A 23,512-nucleotide genomic window follows, 5' to 3' on the forward strand; every position below is an offset into this window, starting at 1 on the left:
TGTAGAGTTTAAAACATAGTGCATTTGTTTGCATCAAATTATCAATTTTTGGGAATGTACTTACTATCCGATAGAAATTTGAAAGTTATAAATTAATCTGTAAGGAATGTTTATTAGGGGAGGCTTTATGGTGCAAAACAATAATTAAGAGAATGTTTTTTTTAATAAAACATGTTTTGTTTTAATATATAGAATGTACAAAAAATAAATTTAACAAATAATTATTTCTGCGGGTTTTTTACAACTTATCAATCTATTTTTATTACATTTTGCGAAGAATAGACATAGTGTAGTTTAAAAACTACTAAGCAATTTATGGCCCAATATATTCACAAAGGTATTCTTAATGCCGTATCATAATACTTAGGCTCCCCACTTTCTGTCGTAGTAGTTCCTCTAATACAAATCTGAATCTCTTTTAGTTCAAATTCCCCAAAATAAAAGTCCTTATGCTTTTCCAATATCTCCGAAGCATCAAATGGCATCCGTTCCTCATTGGGATTTCGGAAACTAGTGTTCATCACTGTCATGTGCAATTTCACTCTATCGTATTCTTTCTTAGCCAATCCTACACGTTGAAAGGCATTTGAAATCTTATCACACATGTCTTGGAGTTTACTTAAAAGTTGTGCATTTTGCATGTGAACTTTTGCATAAAGGACGTAAGCTGATGAAGGATCATCGTTCATTATTTCAAGTCCTTGTACAGTTACATTGTGCCTGCTGTTTTTTTCAAAAACTTTTAGGATTTCTTGTTGGTAGCAAGACTCTAATGTTTGTTTGGCCAACTTAAGCTCCTCATCATCTAACAGAGTTAAAACAACCAAAGTCAAATGGACTTTTTGTGGTTTTTGAAATAAAGAGTTCGTAACACCTCTTGGAGAAATTTGTAAAATAGTTTCTTGAAACTTAAGCAGATTTTCTCTAATTGTATCAGACTCTATAGGAATTGCAACAAAATGAGTGGGTTGCATTTTTTGCTTCCGCTGCTCAACAATAATAGCAATTTGTGTTCTTGCTGATGCCACTTTCCGTTCAGTATCTCCTATAATAATCACGTCCCCCTTTTCATTGATTCTAGGGATTTTAATTTCTGTATTTGTGCTTTTTTGTAAAGACTTTAGTCTAGCTCCTTTGACACCGATGATAAAAGAAAGTAAAGAAGATGGTACATAAAACGAAGTTTGAAACTTTCCTGTTTTGTTCAGGATTATATCGTAGTCATCTTCCATGTCTCCACAGTCAATCATTCCTTCATCATTATCCATATAGGGTTTAAGATGTGGTTTTCTATCAGGCTCATTGTCTGCGTTTTCAGTTACTAAAGAAGATTGATAATAGGTGCGTTTTCCAAACTTCAATGGGGTTACAGTCAGTGGCAATGGTCCTTTTGTAGTAAAAAAATCTGGAAACTGGGTGGTACTTGATTTGTGAGAATTCATACTGAAATAGAAAAAAAAATAGTATTTAACAGACAAAAATATGATTGGCTAAAGACATTTTAAATAAATTAACAATAATTGGAAAAAATTTGCATCTGACATTGAATGTACCCAAATCTAGTATACCAAATTCTTATGTAAATTTTACTGAAATCACCTGTGCAAAAACAGGAGGGGAAAACCAAGGTCGTTTAAGCGTTGATAAATGTAATCATTTTTCCTATATACACTCCTAGAGATAGAAGACTTTCTAAGAATTTAAGATTAATCACTTTTATGAAATGTTATATTTTGAGCTGGACTAGTCTACATTAATTCAATTGCTTGCTTTTACTAAAATGATAATGATATGATGACTATATATTGCTATATTGTTAAGTATACTTTTTTTTACTTATCAAATTTGGAAAGTAGACTTGTGTGTTGATGAAGGGTGTGTTGTTGTGGGAAAGTGGGGTCAGTATTGAGGTACCTCACGGGTCTGTCCCAATATTATTCTTAATATATATAAATGACTTGCCAACAGCTGATCTTTGTTGCTTTGAGACCTAAGGGACAAATTTTCGTTGGTTATTTTGAGAGCAGCTTACTTTGCTGATTCTTAGGCACATCTGTCATATGCAATCCTTGCATGGGATATGAAGTGACTGGTATACAGAAGAAAGCTGTCAGGATGATGAGGGGTTTGGGGTATAGGGAAGATTGATACATTTTGAGAACTGCAAATAATGACTGCTTCATTTCTATTTATTATAGAAAATTACCTATATACCTATTAAAAGGGAAATCTCTAAATTTATAACCCATAAAGAAGTTCACCAGTACCAAACATCACATAGAGGGGATCTTATTCCAATAGGTGTCAAACTGGTCCAGGCTATTGGGCTATCAAATTCTTTCACTCACTTCCACAGGAACTTAAAGAGCCGAATATCTGCAGATTTAAAAATAAAATAAGACATTTTAATTGTAAATACATTTTATGTGTTTGATGAGTTTTCATCACATTTTTAGTACTTTTTATATAAAAAATTGTGTTAGTGTCTATATTTTCAAATTATTACTTGTGTAACTGTTTTATATTGTAAAGAGCATAAATAAAAAATTTCAATTTAAATATTTTGATGAATTTTTTAAACAGTATCAGAAAAATGATTAAAATCATAAAATCCAATAGAGGTCCTTCATATACGAACTTCATATACTACTATAACAAATATTCATTGATATGTATTTAAGTAAGCAGAATCTCATTATTAACCACATACCCACATTACCTGACACTTTGGGAAAGCAGACTAAATAAATATTGTGCATGGTTTATTCAGAGATATTTATTACAGGTTTCTTTCTAAGAAAGACAAAACCAGAAAAACAAATACCTTAAAGTTTTTATTTAAGGTACAAAATAGATTTAATTTAAAGGATCTGTAGGCAACAAAGTTTATTAACTTATATAAGAAAGTCATTTAGATAATTGTGCAAACAGTACTGAAATATTTTTTTAAATTCAATTTAATGATCCAAATAAGATTGTATCATTTGGAATATTGTTGGATTGGGTTGGTATATTGTATATATGATCCGGATGTAGCAGAATCAGGCAGTCATTTGTATATATGTCATTGTAAATAATATTAAATACTTGAGATATAATTGAATACATTTCTTTTAAGATACCAAAGAGTAGATTAAGAATAACTAATAAAGAGCTTTTTTATATAAATTATTTTAATACTATATCTACAATCAATAATATGTTAAGGATTTGTAACAATGTCTTAAATGGCTCTGAAGATGTAGATATATTTAATATCTGGGTTAAGGAAATTAGGAGGTTGCTTGAGCATCGGGACATAGTTTAGGACTCATATTTTACTTTTTTCTTCTTATCTTTTTTTTTCCTGTTATAGGCTTTACATGTAATTACTATATGTAATTACTCGATATATAGGGTTTGTAAATAAATAAATAAATAAATGTATAATATATACTGCTGTCTAAGCTCAATAATTATGTAATTAATTTAATTAAACATATAATTACTTTAGAGGTGTGGCATTGTAATGGCTGGAATCCTATCTGTCTAATGGTACCCAAAGAGTTCACAGTATCTGGATTTTTATCTGATTCCAGATAAAAATCTGGAGTACCTCAGGGTTCAGTGTTAGGACCACTATTATTTTTGCTCTATGTAAATGATTTGGGTTCATTAAAACTGCAGGGCAAAGTGGTTCAGTTTGCTGATGATACCACCATTTTATGGAATCATAGAGATTCTGATAATGTTAGAGCCCAGGTTTTTAAGGATCTTAAGATTTTATCGGAGTGGTGTGCTGCAAACAGGCTTGTATTTAATGTGGGCAAAACCTTTATTATGGGATTTAAGTGTGACGTTCAGGGCCTTATGTTTAGTGAAAACTCCCCCTTGCAATACAAAGAAAACTGTAAGTTCCTTGGTATTACCATTGATGGTCGGCTTCGCTTCGAAGATGATATCCTAATATCTTATCATCAAAATTATCCTCTGGATGCTTTGCAGTAAGAATGGTGGGGCATGAGCTGGGAGGGGTAGTTGCACGTTCAGTGTACTTTTCTCTTATTGAGTCCCATCTTCGTTATGGCTTGCCTTTTTGGGGTTTAAGCAACAAGGGATTATTAAACATAATTTTTGTGATTCAAGAAAAGGCAGTTAGATACCTATGTTCCGCTGGGTTAAGAGATTCTTGTAAACCTCTCTTTATATCTCAAAAAATCCTAACTCTTTTTATCTTAGAAACAGCTACTCTTATTCATAAATGTCCTAAACCTCCCTCTAACACTGGTATTATGACTCGCCAGGTTAACGATTTTCCCTTACCAATCCCTACATCCTCCCTCACCAAGAACTCACTTATATACCTTATCAAAGAAATTTACAACCATGTTCCTCAATGTATCAGACAAATTTTAGAAGTTAAGAAATTCAAAAAGAAATTAAAATCACTTTTATTATCCGGGGCATATTATAGCCTTGACAATTTTTTTAATGATACCTTTTGACTTGTGCTCTGACATCATTTTAGTGTTTTAGTTTTGTTTCCTATTAAATATTTTAATTCACTTCCTCTAAATTCTGTTTTATTGACAGCTTTACTTATTTTTTAATCAAATTTATCAAAAAGACTTTTTTTTTTATTTTTTCAATATGTTTTTTTATAATTAATTTTGGTAATGTGTGTAAATTTTATGGTAAAATGTTTTAGATGTTTATGTTTGTTTAATTTGAAATTTAAAGTGAATTTGGAATTTTTTAGTTTTTAGGATGCTTGTACACAATATTTTGTTTTGTCTTACATAATATAGCACATTTTCTTTCTTTCTATTGTCTGATGTCACATTCCTAAAAAGCTTTCTGTATAAATGTTTACTTTAATTACATTTTTTGACTTAAGTGTAACATCAATTTGCCCTAAAGATGCAAATATATTTTGCGAAACATGGGCAAATTTAAATAGGTTTGGACTTTTATTTTATTGATCCCTAAACCTAACAATATTCCAAAGATATAGTACTGAAATACTAAAGAATATCTTATTATTCAATTATAGTGCAGTTACTTTGAATTGCTTTAGAATTGTACATTCTGAGGACGAATATAATATTTTCTTTTTTCCAAAATGCTCAACCCTTTTGGAAAACTATCCTAGGTATTTACATTTAAATTTGGCGCCACTGTCCAACATATCTATTCTTATCATTTTTCAACTCTTGACCTCTCTATTCTATATTAAATAACTCCCTGTTTAATGTTTGCAATTTTTTTTAAATTAATTTTTGAATGTATTCCCTCCGGCTACTAATTAACGGTGCTTGTGCTGTTGGCAAGAAGGTTAAAGTTAAAAGAGATCTGTTACCTACCTTTGCCTCACAATCTCGATTTTATGGTGGAAAAATGTCACTCCCTAAGGTTTATGTGACTAGTCAGATCAATCCTGAAGCGATGGAACTCTTGGAACAATTGTAAGTACTAGTGTCTCAACTTTTTACTTCATTTTCTTTATATTTTGACTCAATTAATTATACTTTTGGTTTTTTCGTATTTACATAACCTCAAAATATAAACGTCAAAATAAAAGATAAACTGGAGGTGTCTAAAGGACAATAATAAGCTGACGTACTTTTAAATTTTTGGTTTAGTGAACTATAGAACAGCACAGGAATACTTTCATGTTTATAAAAAATTATCCTTGTAGTTTTTAGATATAGTTTAAATGTATGTAAATAAATGTAATTAAATTATTACTATTATGCTAGTTTAAAATGAACTAATCTTTTTTATTACTTTTTAAGGAGAAAAGGACTTAAGTATATTGATTATTGAGTAAAATTTGTGAAAATAAAACACGTTCTTTTACTAACGAAAAAGAATGAAAATCTTTATTACAAAATTATGAAAGAACATACAAAACAACTAGCGCCAAGTAACACTTGTATAAAGTAAAAATATTTGACAGAGCGCAAACATCTAAGTATCTAAACAACTTAAAAATTACACTCACATATTGTGTCCCTAAAACACTTTTACATCTAGCTTATTTCTAAAATATTCAAATTTGTCTTTAATCATGTAACAAAAACTTTATACAATCCCTTATCTATGGTTAAAATGTCCGCTACATTTTCGTTCGTTGGAACATATGACATTTTAATAAGTTCCTTAGCAACAATATCCTTAATGAAATGAGCTTTAATGTCAATATGCTTAGACCTCTTACTATTTTCAAAACTTTCAATTGATTTCAGAGCACTTTGATTGTCTATCATTAAAGAACTTGACACATTATTAAGTTCAAAATCTTCACACAGTCCCTGCAAGTAAAGTACTTCAGAAGCTGCTAAAGCACTAGCAATATACTCAGATTCATAACTTGACTGGGCAACAACACTTTGTTTCTTTGAGATCTACGAAACCAAATTACCATCAAAAAACACTGTACATCCGCTTACACTCTTTCGGTCTATTTGATCTCCTCCCCAATCGGCATCGGTATACGCCAAAATTTCAGTTCCCTCAAAAAACTTCTTGATGTAAATTAGAGTCATATTAATTGTGTGCTTCAAATATCTCACAATTCTTTTTGCGGCCACCCATACTTGTTGCGTCGGTTTATCTAAATAACGGCTAAGATATACTACCGAAAATAATATATCAGGTCTGCTGATAGTAGCTACATAGAGTAAGGATCCTATAATTTCTCTATAGGGTAAATAAGCAGCAGTATCTAAGCAGGTTTGGAATCTTCAAGATAAACTTATTAATTATTTTCTTAATCATTGTTGTTTGATTGATACCCATTCTATGTTTATAAGTTTGAATTTCCATACCTAGAAAATTACCTAATTTTCCCAAGTTTTTGGCTTTAAACTCCTTCTCCAAAGCTGTCAAAATTTCCATATGTTTTGGTCCTGTAAGAATAATGTCATCCACCCAAAGTAAAAGCCATACTCCATTTCCTGTGTATAAGCAAAAATCATTTCCTGACCTCTTCAGCTTATGTTTTTCTGCAAATTCGTTGAACCTTTCATTCCACATTCTGGGTGCTTCACGTAAGCCGTATAAAGCTTTATTTAATTTGACTGCATTAAACTTCTTATCCACTGTTAAGCCTTCAGGTATTTTAATGTAGATGTCTATATTCAGATTTCCATTTAGGAAAGCCGTGGGAATATCAAATTGCATAATATCCCAGTTTTTGCTAAAAGCATATGCGATAAAGATCCTTATAGTCTGATATCTAGCAACAGGTGCATAGACATTATAGTGGTATTCTTCCTGATAACCCTTTGCTACTAGACGTGCCTTCTTAAGCCCATTTTGCTTGATTCTAAATACCCAACGTGTGTCAATGGCCTTCTTGTCTTCAGGCAGGATTACTGGCTCCCATGTACAATATTCTTCATGTGCATCTAGTTCCTTTTTTATAGCCTTGCTCCAACCTTGCCCATTCTTCATTGCTTCCTCCTAATCAGTTGGTTCTTCAGACAAAAAACAATAATGCGTTAAATATAACTCATAGTCATCGAATCGTACTGGCGGTTTGGATATTCTCCTACCAGTTGTGGCTTCCCCTGGATCATTCTGATCCTCTTTCTCATTTATTTCTTTATTCCCTTCTTCTTCTTGATTATCTTCAACTTCATCCAAACTTTCTTTTCTATATGGTCCTTCCAGAGTCTCGTCTACTAGGTTTTCATTTTTCACCATTCCATATTGATATAGAGTATCATTCTCGTCAAATCTAACATCCCTCGAAACTGTAATATCATCTGTCTGAGGATTCCATAATCGATATCCATTCATGCTGTATCCTACCATCCTGACTGCTACTGCTCTAGGTTCCAGTTTGTCACCGGAGTTTGGCATTTTCAGTGCCCATACTTTACTACCAAAAACTTTCAGCCTGTTTAGATCAGTTTTTCCATAGTAAATACTAACTGGTGTTTTATCATCTAAAGCTGCTGTCGGACACCTATTCAGCTGATACGCCGCACTAAATGTCTGGGTAGATTTGTTTCTGCAAACATTGACCTCACCTTGTCGAGTAAAGTTCGATTGGCTCTCTCACTCACTATTCTGTGCCTCAGATTTTCTCTTTAATAGGTACACTAAAATAAAATGTGAATGATCATCAATAATGGTTTGATAGTACCTCTCATTATCACTCGTGGCGGTTCGAATTGGTCCACCAATGTCTGAATATAAAAGCTCTCCTATTGCTTTTGTTCGAGGTAGTTCCAGCTTTTCAAATGGTTGCCTGGTTGCTTTACCCTCCATACATGGACTGCATACTGTTGATGGTACTGGAAGCTGCAATTTTCTCAAGTACCCATCAGATAAATGTCCTAACCTTTTATGCCAAATATCACCTTTAACTGCAACATTACACATTTGCTCGGGTAAATTAAAATTAGCCACATACAAATTTCCCATTGCCTTACACCTGACATTAGTACCACCTTTTGTTTTTATAATAGCCTTTTCCTTATCAAATACTGCTTGATTACCTTTTTCATTTATTTTCTTAAAACTAAGTAAATTATATGTCAAATTCGGTACAATAAGAGCATAGAAATCATTCTTATTATTACAATGTTCAAGACAAAGCTTACCCCGCTTGTGAACAATCAGTGAGTTTCTATTCGCCACTCTTATCTTGATCTCCTTTTCTAGTTCTACCTCTCTATATCACTAGTCACCAAATGATCTGTCGCTCCACTGTCTAAAATAAAATTCACTGTATGGTCATTAACTCGGTCACTATACTTTATTTTTGAGTTCCCAGCACTTAAAACTTCTGATATAAATGAAATTGCATCAGTTCTATGAGCATTCTCATTATCACCACTACTTAAATTAGCATGTTTTGGTCCACCCCTAAAATTTCGCCCCCTACTTCTCCACGAGTAGCCTCTGTACGGTCCTCTTGATGGGGCTGTACTTTTATGTACATTTTTAGGGCATTCCCTCAAAAAATGGTCTCCTCCACATCCATTTACATTTTACAGAAGTTGACTTTTTGTCATAAAAGGCTGCCTCAGAGTGATTAGGCTGACATTCACTCCTCTCCGGGTCTTTAAATTTTAACTCAGCGTCTAGAAGTCTGTTCTTCACAAATTCTAATGAAATATTAGTACTAACAGTTTCAATTGCCGTTATGACGGTGTCGTACCTATCAGGCATAGTTAAAAGTAAGTAGCATACCTTATCATTCTCATCGAGAGTTGCTCCGGCTCCCTCCAGCTCTCTGAGCAGTGTTTCGACCTGCATGAAATGCTCTTGTAACTCCTCAGATGTGCATCTAAGTTTTAGAAACTTTTTCATAATATAGAGCTTCAAAAAAGTGCTCTCTCTTTCGAAGACATTCTGTAAACAATGAGGCATTTTGCTTTAGTATCTAGCTTGTCAAATTTAGCCTTACCACTTTCATCCAGCTTGTTGTAATCTTCCTGGCTTGCCTTTATTACATCCCTAACTCCTTCCTTATCTAGCAACATTTCTAGCCTATATCTCCAGTTATTGTAGTTGCTACTACTTAATTGTGGGAATGGTACTACTCCTGATGATGCCATTATATTATCACGGATTTTTCAATAGATTTTCCGGATACGTAACCTCACTTTTCGACACTTTATTTTCACCGGACTTTTCGACAATTTTTTTTTTACCACACAAAATTGTCCTACACTTATTTCACTCAATTCCGCAGACTTTTCACGTAGTCTGGGCCCATAACCTATTGATTATTGAGTAAAATTTGTGACAATAAAAGACGTTCTTTTTCGTTAGTAAAAGAACGTGTTTTATTTTTACAAATTTTACTCAATAATCAATAAAGTAGACTAAGGGCCAAATCGCTGATGCTTTTGAATCGGTATATAAGATTGCTCTATTCCTTTTTATATTTTTTTATAATTATGTATGAAAAATAAATGTTTTTCATACTTTTAGCATACTTAAGTCTCATTTATGTATTTTGTTATAGCATGGCGAGTGTTGGGTTGGGGATGGTCTGAAGGTGCACTTTATTTGTTGATGGGTGAACATGGTCTTCAGACAAGTCCCTATGATTTAAAATGCCTATCCAATATTATAAAAAAACGCTCATTAATTTATAAAAAATTAAAACAGCAAATACCTATCGGACGACCAGAGTCATCTTCAACCTGTACACTAGAAGTACCAAGTTTCCTTCTCACTTGGGATCCCGATAACCGTAAAAGAGCTTGATTAAACTGGAACAATGATTTTTGTGCCCTATCAACATAAACAAATTAGTGTTGAAACATCAGACAGTTTCATTGGTTTAAAATATCTTTAAGCCAAACAAAATTAAACACCCATATAATTTATACGCTACCAAAATTCTAATAATAGTGAGAGGCAAATTTGAATTACGCCTTGTATAGTGTTTTCAAATGAGTACTTGTTTAACAATTAATTTTGAACCTGCTTCACTAATTAAAAAAAAATCAAACTATTTATTAAACTTATATATTGTATCTTTTAGTTGTGACGTTTCATACTGGAGAGGCAACGACCCAGTGCCTCGAGAAGAACTTCTTCAGAAGGTCAATCAGGTATCAGGTCTGTTCTGTATGCTTACAGATAAAATAGACTCAGAACTCCTCGATCGTGCAGGTAAAAACCTAAAAGTGATTGCCACAATGTCAGTGGGCTACGACCATATGGACGTAGCAGAAATAAAAAAACGAAACATAAAAATGGGGTATACTCCAGACGTTTTAACCGATGCCACGGCCGAATTAACGGTCGCATTGCTTTTGGCTACTAGCAGACGCCTTCTGGAAGCTAACGAAGAAGCTAGAACTGGAGGTTGGAGCGCGTGGAAACCCTTCTGGATGTGCGGACCCGGATTAAAAGGATCCACCGTGGGAATAGTTGGATATGGAAGAATCGGACAAGAGGTCGCCAAAAGGTTGAAAGCTTTCGGCCCCAAAAAGATTCTTTACTTTTCCAGGTCAGATAAAGCTAAAGAAGCAAACGAAATTGGCGCTATAAAGGCTTCTTTCAACGAACTCCTGGCCGAAAGTGATTTTGTCAGCGTAAATTGTGCCTTAACGCCGGATACTGAAGGCATATTTAATGAACAGGCTTTTAATCTGATGAAGAAAACTGCGGTTTTTGTAAATACCAGTAGAGGAGCGATTGTGGACCAAGAGGCTCTAGTAAAAGCTTTAAAAAATAAAACCATATGGGGCGCAGGACTTGACGTCATGACTCCGGAGCCCTTGCCAGTAGATCATGCATTATTTAAGTTGAAAAACTGTGTAATACTGCCACATATTGGGAGCGCATGTACTGGCACAAGAAACTCGATGGCCATTCTTACAGCAAAAAATATATTGGCAGCTTTACAAAATCAACCCATGCCTACAGAATTAGTCGTTTGAAATTGAATACCAGTTTATATGTCAATAAATATTAAAATGAATAACTACACTTTTTTTATTTCGTTTTCTAATTCAGAATTAGGTGTGTAGCTTTAGCGGTAGGAAAACCGTACGTATATAGCTTATGCTGCAAGACTGTGAGCACATAAAGCCAAAGGGTCGAAAAATGGCAGTTGGACTAGGTGGAAGCCCCTTTGGATTTGTACTAAAACTAATAGCATCGGAACTAAACTAATAAGAATCGGACGAGAGGTCGCAGGAAGGTCGAAGGCGTTCGGTCCCATAAATTGTCTATTTTTCTAGGTCTTAGTGAAGGCATTTCAATTGTAGACTTTTAATCTAATAAACAATTTTGCTGTTTTTGTAAATACCAATATAGGAGTAATTATATAGGGACCAAGCAGTTCTGGTAAAAACTAAAAAAAAAATCGATTTAGGGTGCAGCAAGTCAGCAGGTACAGCAAATAATTATTGGTTTTGCAAACGTTCAAAATTAAATTTTGGAAATGCGTAATTTATTTAAATACTTAATGTTGCCATGCAAGAAGAGTCCGCTCACGAGAGAGGTCATAAGCTTTATTAAATATGCCGAAAGTTTATATTAAATTATTTACTTAATAAACGAAAAACCCATATATTTTTAAGTTTGGGGCAACAGCAACCCTGTAAATTTAGAAAGACTATGTTTCTGTTATTTTGTTTGGTAATGTTTCACTTCCGGCATATCTGAGTAAAATATTTACATGTAATTAATAGTATTAGGTCAATTTTCATAACAAATGAACTTTCCGAAAAATGCCAAGAGTATACTATTAAGGGCTGTTTTCATATACGTTGATACCCGGAGCAAAGTTTACAGAATAGAATACTATATTATGTAGAATAGAATACTGTATTCTATTCTGTAAACTTTGCAATACAATACCAAATATATAATATTCTTTCTTGGGTGCCAAAATACCATGCATTAACATGTTTCTTATGCGGATATATACTATTCCTGTAACATGTAACTTACAGGAATAGTACCACGTTATATCGCCATACAACTCGACAGTTTTAAAGAAATTAAATACAGGTATTATTACAATAACAAACATTAAAATAATTTTCTAATTTATATGCATGTAACATTAAAAAACCTTACTAAGATTATTGCTTGTTGGGTATGCCATTTGAACAAACTGTAAAAAAAAATTATAGTCACTGTTAGTTTACTTCGGGTCATTCGTAGACTTAAGAGTTAAGATTAAAAGACTTTCGATACCTATAATTTGTAAGTCTTTACCTTTATAAAAAACAATTTTATTACATGCACTATATACTGGACTCAGATATAATTTCACATTGAGCTGCATTGAAATGTTTCATTCCAGCAAAAGGTGTAATTTTATTAAAAGAAATTAAAATTAATAAAACACAATAGTAAAGACAAATATGTATATAACAAACTTAAGATTAGGTTTACCATATTTAGAAATATCACTGATGTAAGAGAAACTAAGATTCCTTAATTTCCTTGGTGTAACCACCAGCAAACAAGTGGATGTTTTATAATACTTGCATGAAGTTACACTGATCCATAATTTTTCCAAATGGAGAGCAGTCAGTAAAATCATTATAAAATGCCTTGTCCAGCATTCTTAAATTTATTTTAGGAACCAATATTTTGATACAATTTACTAACTGTAGTCCCTTATATTTTAAGTTATTGATAAAAAGGTTCCAATTCGGCTTCCAAAGATGCAGAAACATTCAAATGTTTGAGCATGATTCAGTATGAAGTCATATATATGGATAAGTTCTATGTTTTTTAATGTACAGGTACCTAAGAATCTTTTTTATACCTTTTCTATTAGATTTATATTGGTTTCTGATCATGGTGACCATAAAACAGCTTACTCATGAGACTTCTTGAGTAAGCTTATTCAAGAAGGGGTCTTAGAAGAGCATTACACAATTTTATAATACTGTTAATATCCCTAAAGAACTTGTGTTTTTTATGACAAAGTCAAGTATCTGATAAGCTTGATTTGCAGTATGTTCATAATGAATATTAAATTTAAGAGCAGTCACAAAGAAAACATGTATAGGTCCATGCGATTAGATTTTCAAAAGTTCTTTATAAGCAGTATATTATAGTAGGCATTAATGTATTTTATTCTTCTAGTAAAGTTTATCACGGAACAAACACATACAATTTAGTTTGATCAAACCAATGGCAACAATGCTTCCGAATCACACTGAAGCATGCTGTAACCATCCAAAGAGAAAACAGACATAAATGTCTTAAAATGATGAGCAAACAGGACACATGATGAGTATAAGTTAATATAACTTAAGACAGATCACTAATAAAAGGTTATATATATACTAGGTTACTGCTTTGAGGTACCCCAGATGTTAGATATTTCATAAAATGATTATCCCGCCCTAATCCTTTGCTTCCTATCAATAAAGTAAGACTTCATTAACTGAATTGCGTGCTCCGAGAATCTAAGCATACCTAACCTGTCAAGTAATATTTTGTGACTTTATCAAATGCCTTTGCACAGTCAGTCATGATTGTATCAAACTGCTGTTTGTTATTTATTGCTTCTGCCGCTAATTGTGAAAGCAAGAGTACATTGGTAGTTGTTGATCCATCTGGTAAAAAAGCCATGCTGCAGTTGGGCAAATTCTGATTGAAATTAAGTAAATAAATTCCCATGCATTACTGCTTCAGATATTTTGGTTAGGATAATTAAAAATGCTTATTGGTCAATACTTTAGAACTTGGCTTTTACAACTTGTCCTAAAAAGAGAACAAAAACAAAGGTAAGGACACAAAGTCACGGTCTCATCCAATCTATATAATTTATTAAAAAAGCTTAAAAGCTACACGTGTTTCGCTCCTGTCGGAGCATTATCAGGCCTAGACCTACACAGATCACATTACAACTGATGTTGAACAAGTTATAGATTGGATGAGACCGTGACTTTGTGTCCTTACCTTTGTTTTTGTTTTCGTTTGGTCTCTTAGAGAAAAATGGATGATACGTTTCTACTAAAAAGAGAAGTCACAACTGATCTTTTAAAAACATTGGGGAAAACTTCACTTTATTTGATTTATTGAAAAGATAAGTTAGAGGCTGTACAAGAAAGTCAACACAGCACTTATATATTTTTTTTCCGAGGTTTATATTTATTCTTTTATATATTTATATAAGGGAATGTGAGTCCGTGTCGTTAAGGTACAACAGTTTGAGGTTTGTTTACGTTTTGAATTGATAAGATTAAAAACTGCTTGTATCCTCATTTTCCTTTTGGTATGCTTGATTAATATTTTCATCCAGTATGAGAGCCTAGTGTTTTATATCTAGTGATTTTTATTTATTTAGCGTGTTTCTAATATTCCTATTTCGGAGATATATTAAGATAATTTTTTTATTTAAATATGGTATAGTTAGTTTTATATAAATTAAATATTTTGGAGCAGCGGTCGATTATTAAGTCTACATTTATTTATTTACTCTATTGTGGCACAATCATAATTCTCAGTACCCTCTGCAAAGGTAATATTCCCACTTATGCGACATCATGACCTAAGAAAAACTATGATCACTTTACACCAATAAAAACTGCTATTATTTCAGTTCTCTTCACAAGAAATAGACTAACGTACTTAAAGTAATGCTCTTTTTAAGAAATTTTTATTCATGTATTTGTTTTATGGTTTTGCTGTACTGTAGTTTTTTTTTGGTAATAGAACTAGCTCACAGACTAATAGACTTCACAGGAAAATGAAAAACAATATACTTACTATTATAATATATCTTTATTGCAAACAAAAGTCATATAGTCTTAAATTCACCTTGGGTGCAAAAATTTAAGAATACTCTATGAAATAGTTATAACAATATAAAAACAATGGATTTTGTGTAATACTTTGTATACACATTTAATACTGAATTTCAAATGATTTGTATAGATAAATAATAACATGAGTTGTTTAAAACAAAATGAAGCTATAAAGCAGCGATAAAAATAAATTAAATAAATAATTTTATGATCAAGAAGTGGAGTTATTATTAACAATCTGTTTTGCGGCCTTCAAAGTGTTGAACATCAACATTGCGACTGTCATTGGCCCGACACCTCCAGGAACTGGTGTTATGTGTCCAGCCACTTTGCTCACTCCTAATATTTATAACAATTAATAAAGTAATTTATTGCAGCAAAAGGATCATTGGAATGGGGTCCAAATAACAAAACGATATAATAAGTTAACAACCACTACTAAAGCCACTTATTATGTCTATTAATATCTTTCGAGTTTAGAAATTACTGTAATTTTACATTAAGTTTAGTAAGGGAGCTTTTAATATTTTTATATAGTAATGAATGTTTTAGACTTAGAATCAACATTTTTTAAGTGTGTATTTATATTTAGCCAAATGTATAATTTTTAGTTTTTCTTGTCGCATTTCCATTTGGAACTATTCCAACAATTCCTTTATCTAAATTACTATTGGAACAAAAATATATAAATAAAAAACCACCTACCTTCAAAATCAACATCGCCTACAATTTTGGATTTTCCGCTCTCGGTTTTTATTCGATTTATGCCTACATCGATGATACATGCTCCAGGTTTAACCATTTCTGCTTTAATTAAATTTACCACACCTAAAAGTTATATATTTTTTTTCAGTCATTTTAAAAATATGTAAATAACAACACTTACCGGTGGCACTTATAATAATATCGGCCTTTTTAGCGAAAAAATCAAGTTCTTCAGGCGGGGTATGTCTATGGCATAAAGTCACGGTTGCCTCATGCCCCGGCAATTCGTTTCTTTTATCAGCATGAAGTAGAAGCATCATCGGCAATCCCACATTTTTAGATCTCCCACATATCACAACGTTCTTTCCAAAAGTTGGAATGTCGTATCGTTTAATCAGCTCGACAACTCCCAAAGCAGTCGCAGGCACGAAAGTATCAATATTTAAAGTGAGTTTGCCGATATTGCTAGTGTGGAAGCCATCGACGTCTTTTCTAGGATCTACCGCATTGCACACTTTTCTTTCATTTACGTGTTCTGGAACTGGTAATTGTACTAAAATACCATCGACGGACGGATCTTGATTCAGCTGATTTATTTGGCTTAATATTTCAGATTCTGAGGTAGATTCTGGTAGGGTAATCGTTTTAGAATCAATACCTGAAAGTTTACCGTTGTTTTATTACCGTGTTACATATTTTTAATCCTTTTTATGTTCACAAATTAGTTATTTCAAAGGAAAATATAGACTCTAAGGTATAATAGAAAAAGTCAGATATCCCTTTTTTAAAATATTTTCGAAATATTTAACTTAGCTAGAGACATTTAATCAGAAAAAATAATTTAGGATTTCTACAAGAACATTGATTAGTCCTGGGTTAATGCAGACAAGAGTTAAGTGAAGGGAGTTACATAAATTAAAGTGGTGCTAAAAAAAAGATCATACATGTTTAATATTATGACTTATACCTTTATTTTTTAGAATCTTTAATTCTTAGAATTAGAATATGTATAAAGTAAGAACTTTGTGTCTGACTCCTTTGCCTGAGTACGTTAACAGTTTTCATTTCAAAGAAATCTGATCGCTTTCCTGGTTTTTTATTACTACTTTATGTGCCAGAAATGTGCTTAAATTGATTCTAAATTTATCAGTCAGTAAGTCAGTTTGGTTTCTGTTTAGATTTCTAGATGATTGATTGAATTTATGTTTGGAAAACTTTGAAAAAATTTCAGAGTGTGTTCTTTGACTTTCAAAAGGCTCTTGGATATTATGTTACTAAAAGCGCATTTTGAAAGGGGTACCACAGAATAGCGTTCTTGGAACTACATATTAATTTTAATGTTGTAATTAGTTGGTCAAGTAAATTTTGAAAACGTATTCATAGAACGGCAAATATGAGTGTCAAAATGTAGTATTTCTTAAAGTTAATAAAATATGCCTTAGTTAATCAAGGGATAAAAGTTCATTAAATAGAGAACATGATGCCCAATCAAACTTGATCGGCCTTAAGTGTATTAAGTGTTTGGGGATTAATATAGACTTCATAATTAGTCATAAAATAGTTCAACATAGGAGTCTGAGATCTATCTAAAATCCTTAATATGGTACTTCTTGCTCTTAGTATCTTATAAATACATAAATATTCAAAATAAGATATATTCAAAAAATTTCCGTAACTTACCAACTTCCTTTGCTGCAACCATTTTGCTCTGAACATATTTCTGACTGGCAGGGTTCTCACCTACCAAAATGGCAATTAAACATGGTCTTCGATGTCCCTGGTCCACCCAACTGTCAATTTCTGTTTTAATTTCATTTCTTATATCTTGAGCAATCTTTTTGCCATCAATAATTTTGGCAGTTCTTCTACAATTAAAAAAAAGTTTATTAATATACATTTATGTGTTCTATATATAAACACGTACGCCAATCTTAGCCTTTTATTATTGGATAGAATTTCTGGCATGTTAGAGTTCTATTTATGAGATTGAATAATAACGGTTTAGGAGTCAAACTGAATCCCATAGAGGTGGGTCTCCTTTTATATGAGGAACTCCAAGGTAAACAAAAATGATGAAATCAGCATGTTATGAATAACATGAAGCAATAATAATAAGACGAGCGTAAATCAATATCTTATCAGTAAAGCCAAGCCTGGACTAAAAACATATGCTTATACTAAGTACTAGAAGAGGTTCTAAATTGCTATGAAATTTAGAGGAAGAAAATAAACAAATGTTACCTTGCAAGCAGCATTAATAATTTTTTTATCTTATAATAAAAAGGTTTATAAAAGGCTATAATAAAACACTTTTTTAAAATAAATTTTAGTAGTTTCTGGGTAAACTAAACTATACTAAACGACACTATACTACTAAAAACATTAGAAAATTTTCTTTAGATACTTTTTTTTGCGTACTTTTCAGTTATGGGCGTCAGTATACACAAAATATTATGCCTACCTAAATTTCATTAAAATATTTTTTTATTTGAGGATTAAGAATTAAGAATCTTTTGTTTGGTAGTAATAGAGAAAAATTACAAAATTCAAGAAAATTCGTTATGTTCGAAATATGTAGGACATAACATATTTAAAAACATACTAGTGACTGGTGGGCATTTAATTTTCGTTATTATACAACTCTACCGTAACAATACACTGTACGTTACACAATATTAATGAGAACATGAAAAATATTACACTTCAAAAATAGGGCATTATTAGAATTAAACGTAATATCAATTTATCACAATATCAATGCTGTAAACTGTCTCCAGGGGCAGAAACCAATTAGGACATCTTTGGTATTTAGGAATATTTTTAGGTACTTTTTAAATGTAAAAGAAAGCCACTTAGGGACTGGCATATACTATTGTGGCCACAATGTTTTTTGGCAAACAAAGGACAAACTTTTTATTGTGCATATTTTGGACAGTAGGTTGTTCAGAGGATAATTTTTTTATATGCTGGAGGCCTTATTACCTACTTTTTTGTATTCAAGAAAAATTGTTGGTAATACTGGGTGTTTATAAAAAATTAGTGTTTCATTGTATCCATTTAAGACAAGGAAGTGAAAAACTGATAGGCACTTTTTAAAATTTTAGGGTACTTATTCATTTCCTAAAGGGCATTTTAGTTCAAAAAATTGTAGGCCAGTTTCCATATCCCCATGCCCATCATATCACAATGTTAGACAAGGAAAACTTTTTTAAATTCATTTTAATATAGCAAATATTTTGCATAACCTTTCCTTTTTGTCACATGAGAAGACTAAGGGAATATCATAATAAGACTCCTACTGTCACAAATTATAATAGAATCTAAATAGAGTTTTTGGGGCAAACTGTTAAATAATAAAGAAAATCTGTTTGTTTCCCCATTTTATCGATATTTTTGATAAGACTTTTAGCCTTTTAAGTTTTGCTATACATTTTTGACATTTTGGAAAAAACAGTATACCCTATACAAAAAAAAGGACAAGATAATATATGTGTTCTAATATATACTAATATCTACTTTAAAGCAAGCATCTAAGTTTAAAGAAAAAACAAACCTGTATGCACTAATATTGATGTCTATACAGCAAAACAAGTAAATAAAATTCAATATAAATTTGTACATATATCACAATATTTTATTTTAAAGAAAGTAGGAAAAAAATCATTAAAATTTGCATCCAAAAATCAACATTTATGTATGAAAAACAAAAAACTCAAAACAGGCATATAAATCACTCTCGATTATCTCAACAATATTTCTCAAATAGCAAGTTAAACTTTTTATTCCTACTGACATTCTTTATATCAATAGGAATTAAATTGTATAATGTAGGCAATGTTTGCTTGTGTTATATGACAAATTTGATTTTATTTCCTTATTTTCATGTACAAAACTACATGCTGCAACACTGTATAAAATTTTAATATAATTAATTTCCAGAGAATAAAATTGTGCAGAAGAATAGAGTATAGGCTTTCTGAGCATTATTATTAGTATGTGGTTCTGCACTACCTTTAATCGGTTTAAATGGAACCATATGCCTGGTCCCAAACAATACAATATTTTAACAATAATTTTACAATTATGCCATAGATCTGTAGAGGCTCACTAAGTGCTTTGATATATCAATAAAATAATTTTTAAGATGATACTATAAGAAATCTTACTTTTTTTATTTATATAAAGCACATGCTGATCTCACTTTAGATGCTTATCAACAATATTCTCCAAGTACTTAACTTGAGTGACCCCTTTCAAGGGCTCATCCATATTATCAAGTTTAATTTCATCAAGACATGGTCTATTAGCCATTATGATAGAGCATGCAATATAATAAGATTTCTTTATATTTAATGATAATTTAGATGTCTCAAGAGAGTATTTAGTTTTAGCAAAACTAGCATTTAATCCTGAGTTTGCCTCATCCCATGTCTTCTCAGAAAATATAACCACTGTGTCATCAATATATGTAATTAATTTTCTATTTATATTGAGCTTGCATACAGTATTGTGCATAAATATAGCAACAAGCGATGTTTTCAAAAATATTATTTGCTCCTTTATTTATTCCATATTATTTCTTTACTTTTAAGTACATGCCTCTGTATTAAATATACCGAGATATCATAACAATGCCAATGCAGAGTAAGGAACTTCATGTTTGTTTATTTAGACAATGTGCATAAATATAGCAACATTCTTGTTTCGCATTTATTTTATAAGTTAAATATCGATTTACCTGCCGTAAAGTTGTTATTATTGAATCTCGAAATTAACTTAAAATGGGTCGCTCAAAAACCGTCTCTGTTGATGTAAGAAAAATTATTGTGGAGCATTACGAAAATGGTGTTAGGCAGAGTGACATTGCAAGAATCTTACGGCTTCACAGGTCAATCGTATCCAGAGTTTGCAAAAAATTTCGCCTTACTGGAACAGCTGCACCGGCGCCCATTCCTGGTAGACCCAGATAAACAAATTTGAGGATGGATAGGCAGCTGCTACGAATTTCCAAAGAAAATCCTTTTCTGTCTTCTTCTCAAATTTTGGCAAAATTAAAAGAGGGTGGAAGAGTAAACCTCAGTTCCAGTACCGTAAGGAGAAGATTACTTGATGCCAACTTACCTGCTCGTCGCCCCGCCAAAAAACCGTTACTCTCAAAGAAGAACGTCAAGGCTCGTTTTCACTTTGCCCAATCTCATGTCCACTGGTCTGTAGCTGATTGGAAGAAAGTCGTATTTAGTGATGATTCTAAATATAATTTATTCAGTACTGATGGAGTGATGTACGTCAGACGCCCCAGGGAACAAAAATTAAACAAAAAGCACAGTTAAACATGGAGGGGGAAATATTCTTGTATAGAGATGTTTCTTGGCTCGTGGCATGGGACCCATAGTAAGAATAGTGGGCAAAATGGATCGTTTCATGTACAAAGACATTCTGCAAACACATTTAGTGCCATATATGGATGAAGTCATGCCAGTAACAACCATATTTCAGCATGACAACGATCCAAAACATGCTTCTCAATTTGTTAAGAGGTGGCTATTCGATGAAAAAATAAATGTAATGGTCTGGCCATCTCAATCGCCAGACCTAAACCCTATAGAGAATTTATGGCATTACATTGACACCAAAATCAGGCACCTAACATGCTCTAATACAATAATATTCTCTTTGAAATAGTGGAAAAGGCTTGGCAAGAAGTGAACAATGACTATATTATGAAATTAATTGAGTCTATGCCAAGACAATGTGCAGATGTTATAAAGGAGAATGGGTACTACACAAAATATTGAATTGATTTTAATTTAGTTGAGTTATATTTTTTTTTAGAATCAAAACTATTTTTTGTTGCTATATTTTTGAATAATAAATTTGCATAAAACAATTTGGTGTTAAGGTGGTGGTTATTTATTATGATACAAAAAATATGATAATATGAAAATATAAACAGGCTCTAACTATTCTTGTAAATAATATATAAACCTTACTTATAAAATAGATACTAAAAGATATATAACAGGAAAGTTCAATGTTGCTATCTTTTTGCACAATACTGTACATAGTTTATATAAACCTTAAAAACAGGATTGGTTCAAATATCATACATTGGGAAACACCATGCTGAACTGCTTGTGCTTCTCTTGAAACATCAGCAATCCTGATAACCTGAGTCCTACCTCTGCAAAAATAGAGATAGAGAAAGATATTCTGCAAAAATCTCTACCAAGGTACCCCAAACCCCATGTCTCAATAAAAATTGAAGAAGCACAGGATGTGATACCATGTCAAGTGCCTTTTGTTAAGTCCAAAAACAAAGAAATGCATTTATCACCATTATTAGATGTGACATTACCTCAGAAACTATAGTTCATAAATTGCATGTGAAGTAAACTTACATGGCATTAAAAAACAATGTAATATATACAGTATAGATATGTGTTTTCTGACAATTATAACTTGTTTTATTTTTTTATTATATGACATGTTTTTATTTTACTGTAATTCATCTAGTCTGAGTGCAGTAGTTTTTGATCTTTTTGCTACTTTAATATAAGTTCTTTTTATCTATACTAGAGAAGAACAGAAGTAGAACTAGAAGTCTTCTTTAACCATAAAAATTGGACTTTGTTCTTTATAAAATTGGTCAATAGGAAACTTGTTGCCTTCAGGTGATAAAACATTTTGACTTTGCACTTAATATGGAAGATATTCTCCTTCCAATGCTTTAAATGGATGCCAAATTTATCTTCTAATTCCGAGTGCAAAGGATTTACAAATAAACTATTAAAGGAGACTAATAAATAATTAATTTTTTACCTAATTTAATTAAACATAAAACACTACATATCATTTTAAACTTACATGGCATAGTTACGAACAAATGTCACCCTTGGCCCAGTATGAGATGAGAAAGACCTTAAAGACAGCTTTAAGGAACTTTTAAATAGATTCATGTCATGGAAAAGCTATAATTTAGAAAAAAAAATAGATTAACAAAAAAAACATTTTTTGAAAGGCATAAAAGTGAGGTTAGGGGTTCACGAGCATGACATATGGATCATGGTTTTGCTCCTATATTGTTTTCAAGCATTTTTTATTTAATTTTTTCCTTTATACAATTATCACACTGAAGCCATAAATAAACTCTTGATAAATCTTCGCAGGGGACCAAAAGGGGTCCCAATAGGTCAGCTGATAAGGAGGTTATTACCCAACATGTGTGTGTGAAGCAATAACGTTTTAATTTTCCTTCTTCTTGATAATTATTTTTATTGATATGGGATATTTTTGATGCAAGGGGGTCAATTGTTTACGTATCTACACGTCACGGCTGATAAATCACCAGTTTTATGTGTTTTTATACTGATAAAATTAGAAAATAACTCACTCTGTTGGTTCAATCGTCGTCATGATCCTGAAATAAAAGACTTAAGAAATGTTTTGATTTATCCCTTATGATTCCCACTAAACGGCTGGAATTTAACCCTTTTAAGAAGTTAATAAGTCAAAGCTTAAAAATAAATAAATTAAAAAATAATAAAAAGTTGTGAACTTTCTATCACGTGTTT

The 23,512-nt window shown here is 31.9% G+C and overlaps 3 protein-coding genes across 6 annotated transcripts; 1 reads left to right on the forward strand and 2 right to left on the reverse strand.

Annotated features, from left to right (window-relative positions):
- Window positions 1–155: 155 nt before the first annotated feature.
- On the reverse strand, window positions 156–5,491 carry LOC126737786 (activating signal cointegrator 1 complex subunit 1-like). Of its 2 annotated transcripts, XM_050442830.1 has the most exons (3): window positions 5,343–5,483; window positions 2,215–2,376; window positions 156–1,443 (listed from the first exon to the last, which is right to left on the reverse strand). In XM_050442830.1, the coding sequence occupies exons 2-3, from the start codon at window positions 2,247–2,249 to the stop codon at window positions 330–332; spliced, it is 1,149 nt and encodes a 382-aa protein (XP_050298787.1). In that variant the 5' UTR covers window positions 2,250–2,376; window positions 5,343–5,483; the 3' UTR covers window positions 156–329. The 2 variants fall into 2 exon arrangements, with proteins under 2 accessions (XP_050298787.1, XP_050298788.1); XM_050442831.1 differs by lacking the exon at window positions 2,215–2,376 and having other exon boundaries at window positions 5,343–5,491.
- LOC126737787 (glyoxylate reductase/hydroxypyruvate reductase) lies at window positions 5,179–11,440 on the forward strand. The gene is made up of 2 exons (XM_050442833.1): window positions 5,179–5,444; window positions 10,493–11,440. The coding sequence occupies exons 1-2, from the start codon at window positions 5,263–5,265 to the stop codon at window positions 11,394–11,396; spliced, it is 1,086 nt and encodes a 361-aa protein (XP_050298790.1). The 5' UTR covers window positions 5,179–5,262; the 3' UTR covers window positions 11,397–11,440.
- A 3,754-nt stretch (window positions 11,441–15,194) lies between these two features.
- On the reverse strand, window positions 15,195–23,512 carry LOC126737793 (bifunctional methylenetetrahydrofolate dehydrogenase/cyclohydrolase, mitochondrial). Of its 3 annotated transcripts, XM_050442844.1 has the most exons (6): window positions 23,332–23,495; window positions 22,806–22,909; window positions 17,622–17,806; window positions 16,123–16,599; window positions 15,942–16,064; window positions 15,195–15,575 (listed from the first exon to the last, which is right to left on the reverse strand). In XM_050442844.1, the coding sequence occupies exons 2-6, from the start codon at window positions 22,895–22,897 to the stop codon at window positions 15,448–15,450; spliced, it is 1,005 nt and encodes a 334-aa protein (XP_050298801.1). In that variant the 5' UTR covers window positions 22,898–22,909; window positions 23,332–23,495; the 3' UTR covers window positions 15,195–15,447. The 3 variants fall into 3 exon arrangements, with proteins under 3 accessions (XP_050298801.1, XP_050298803.1, XP_050298802.1); XM_050442846.1 differs by lacking the exon at window positions 22,806–22,909 and having other exon boundaries at window positions 23,332–23,512; XM_050442845.1 differs by lacking the exons at window positions 22,806–22,909; window positions 23,332–23,495 and adding an exon at window positions 17,866–17,990.

The sequence above is a fragment of the Anthonomus grandis genome, chromosome 6 (assembly GCF_022605725.1).
Source record: "Anthonomus grandis grandis chromosome 6, icAntGran1.3, whole genome shotgun sequence".
Classification (NCBI taxonomy): Eukaryota; Metazoa; Arthropoda; class Insecta; order Coleoptera; family Curculionidae; genus Anthonomus; species Anthonomus grandis.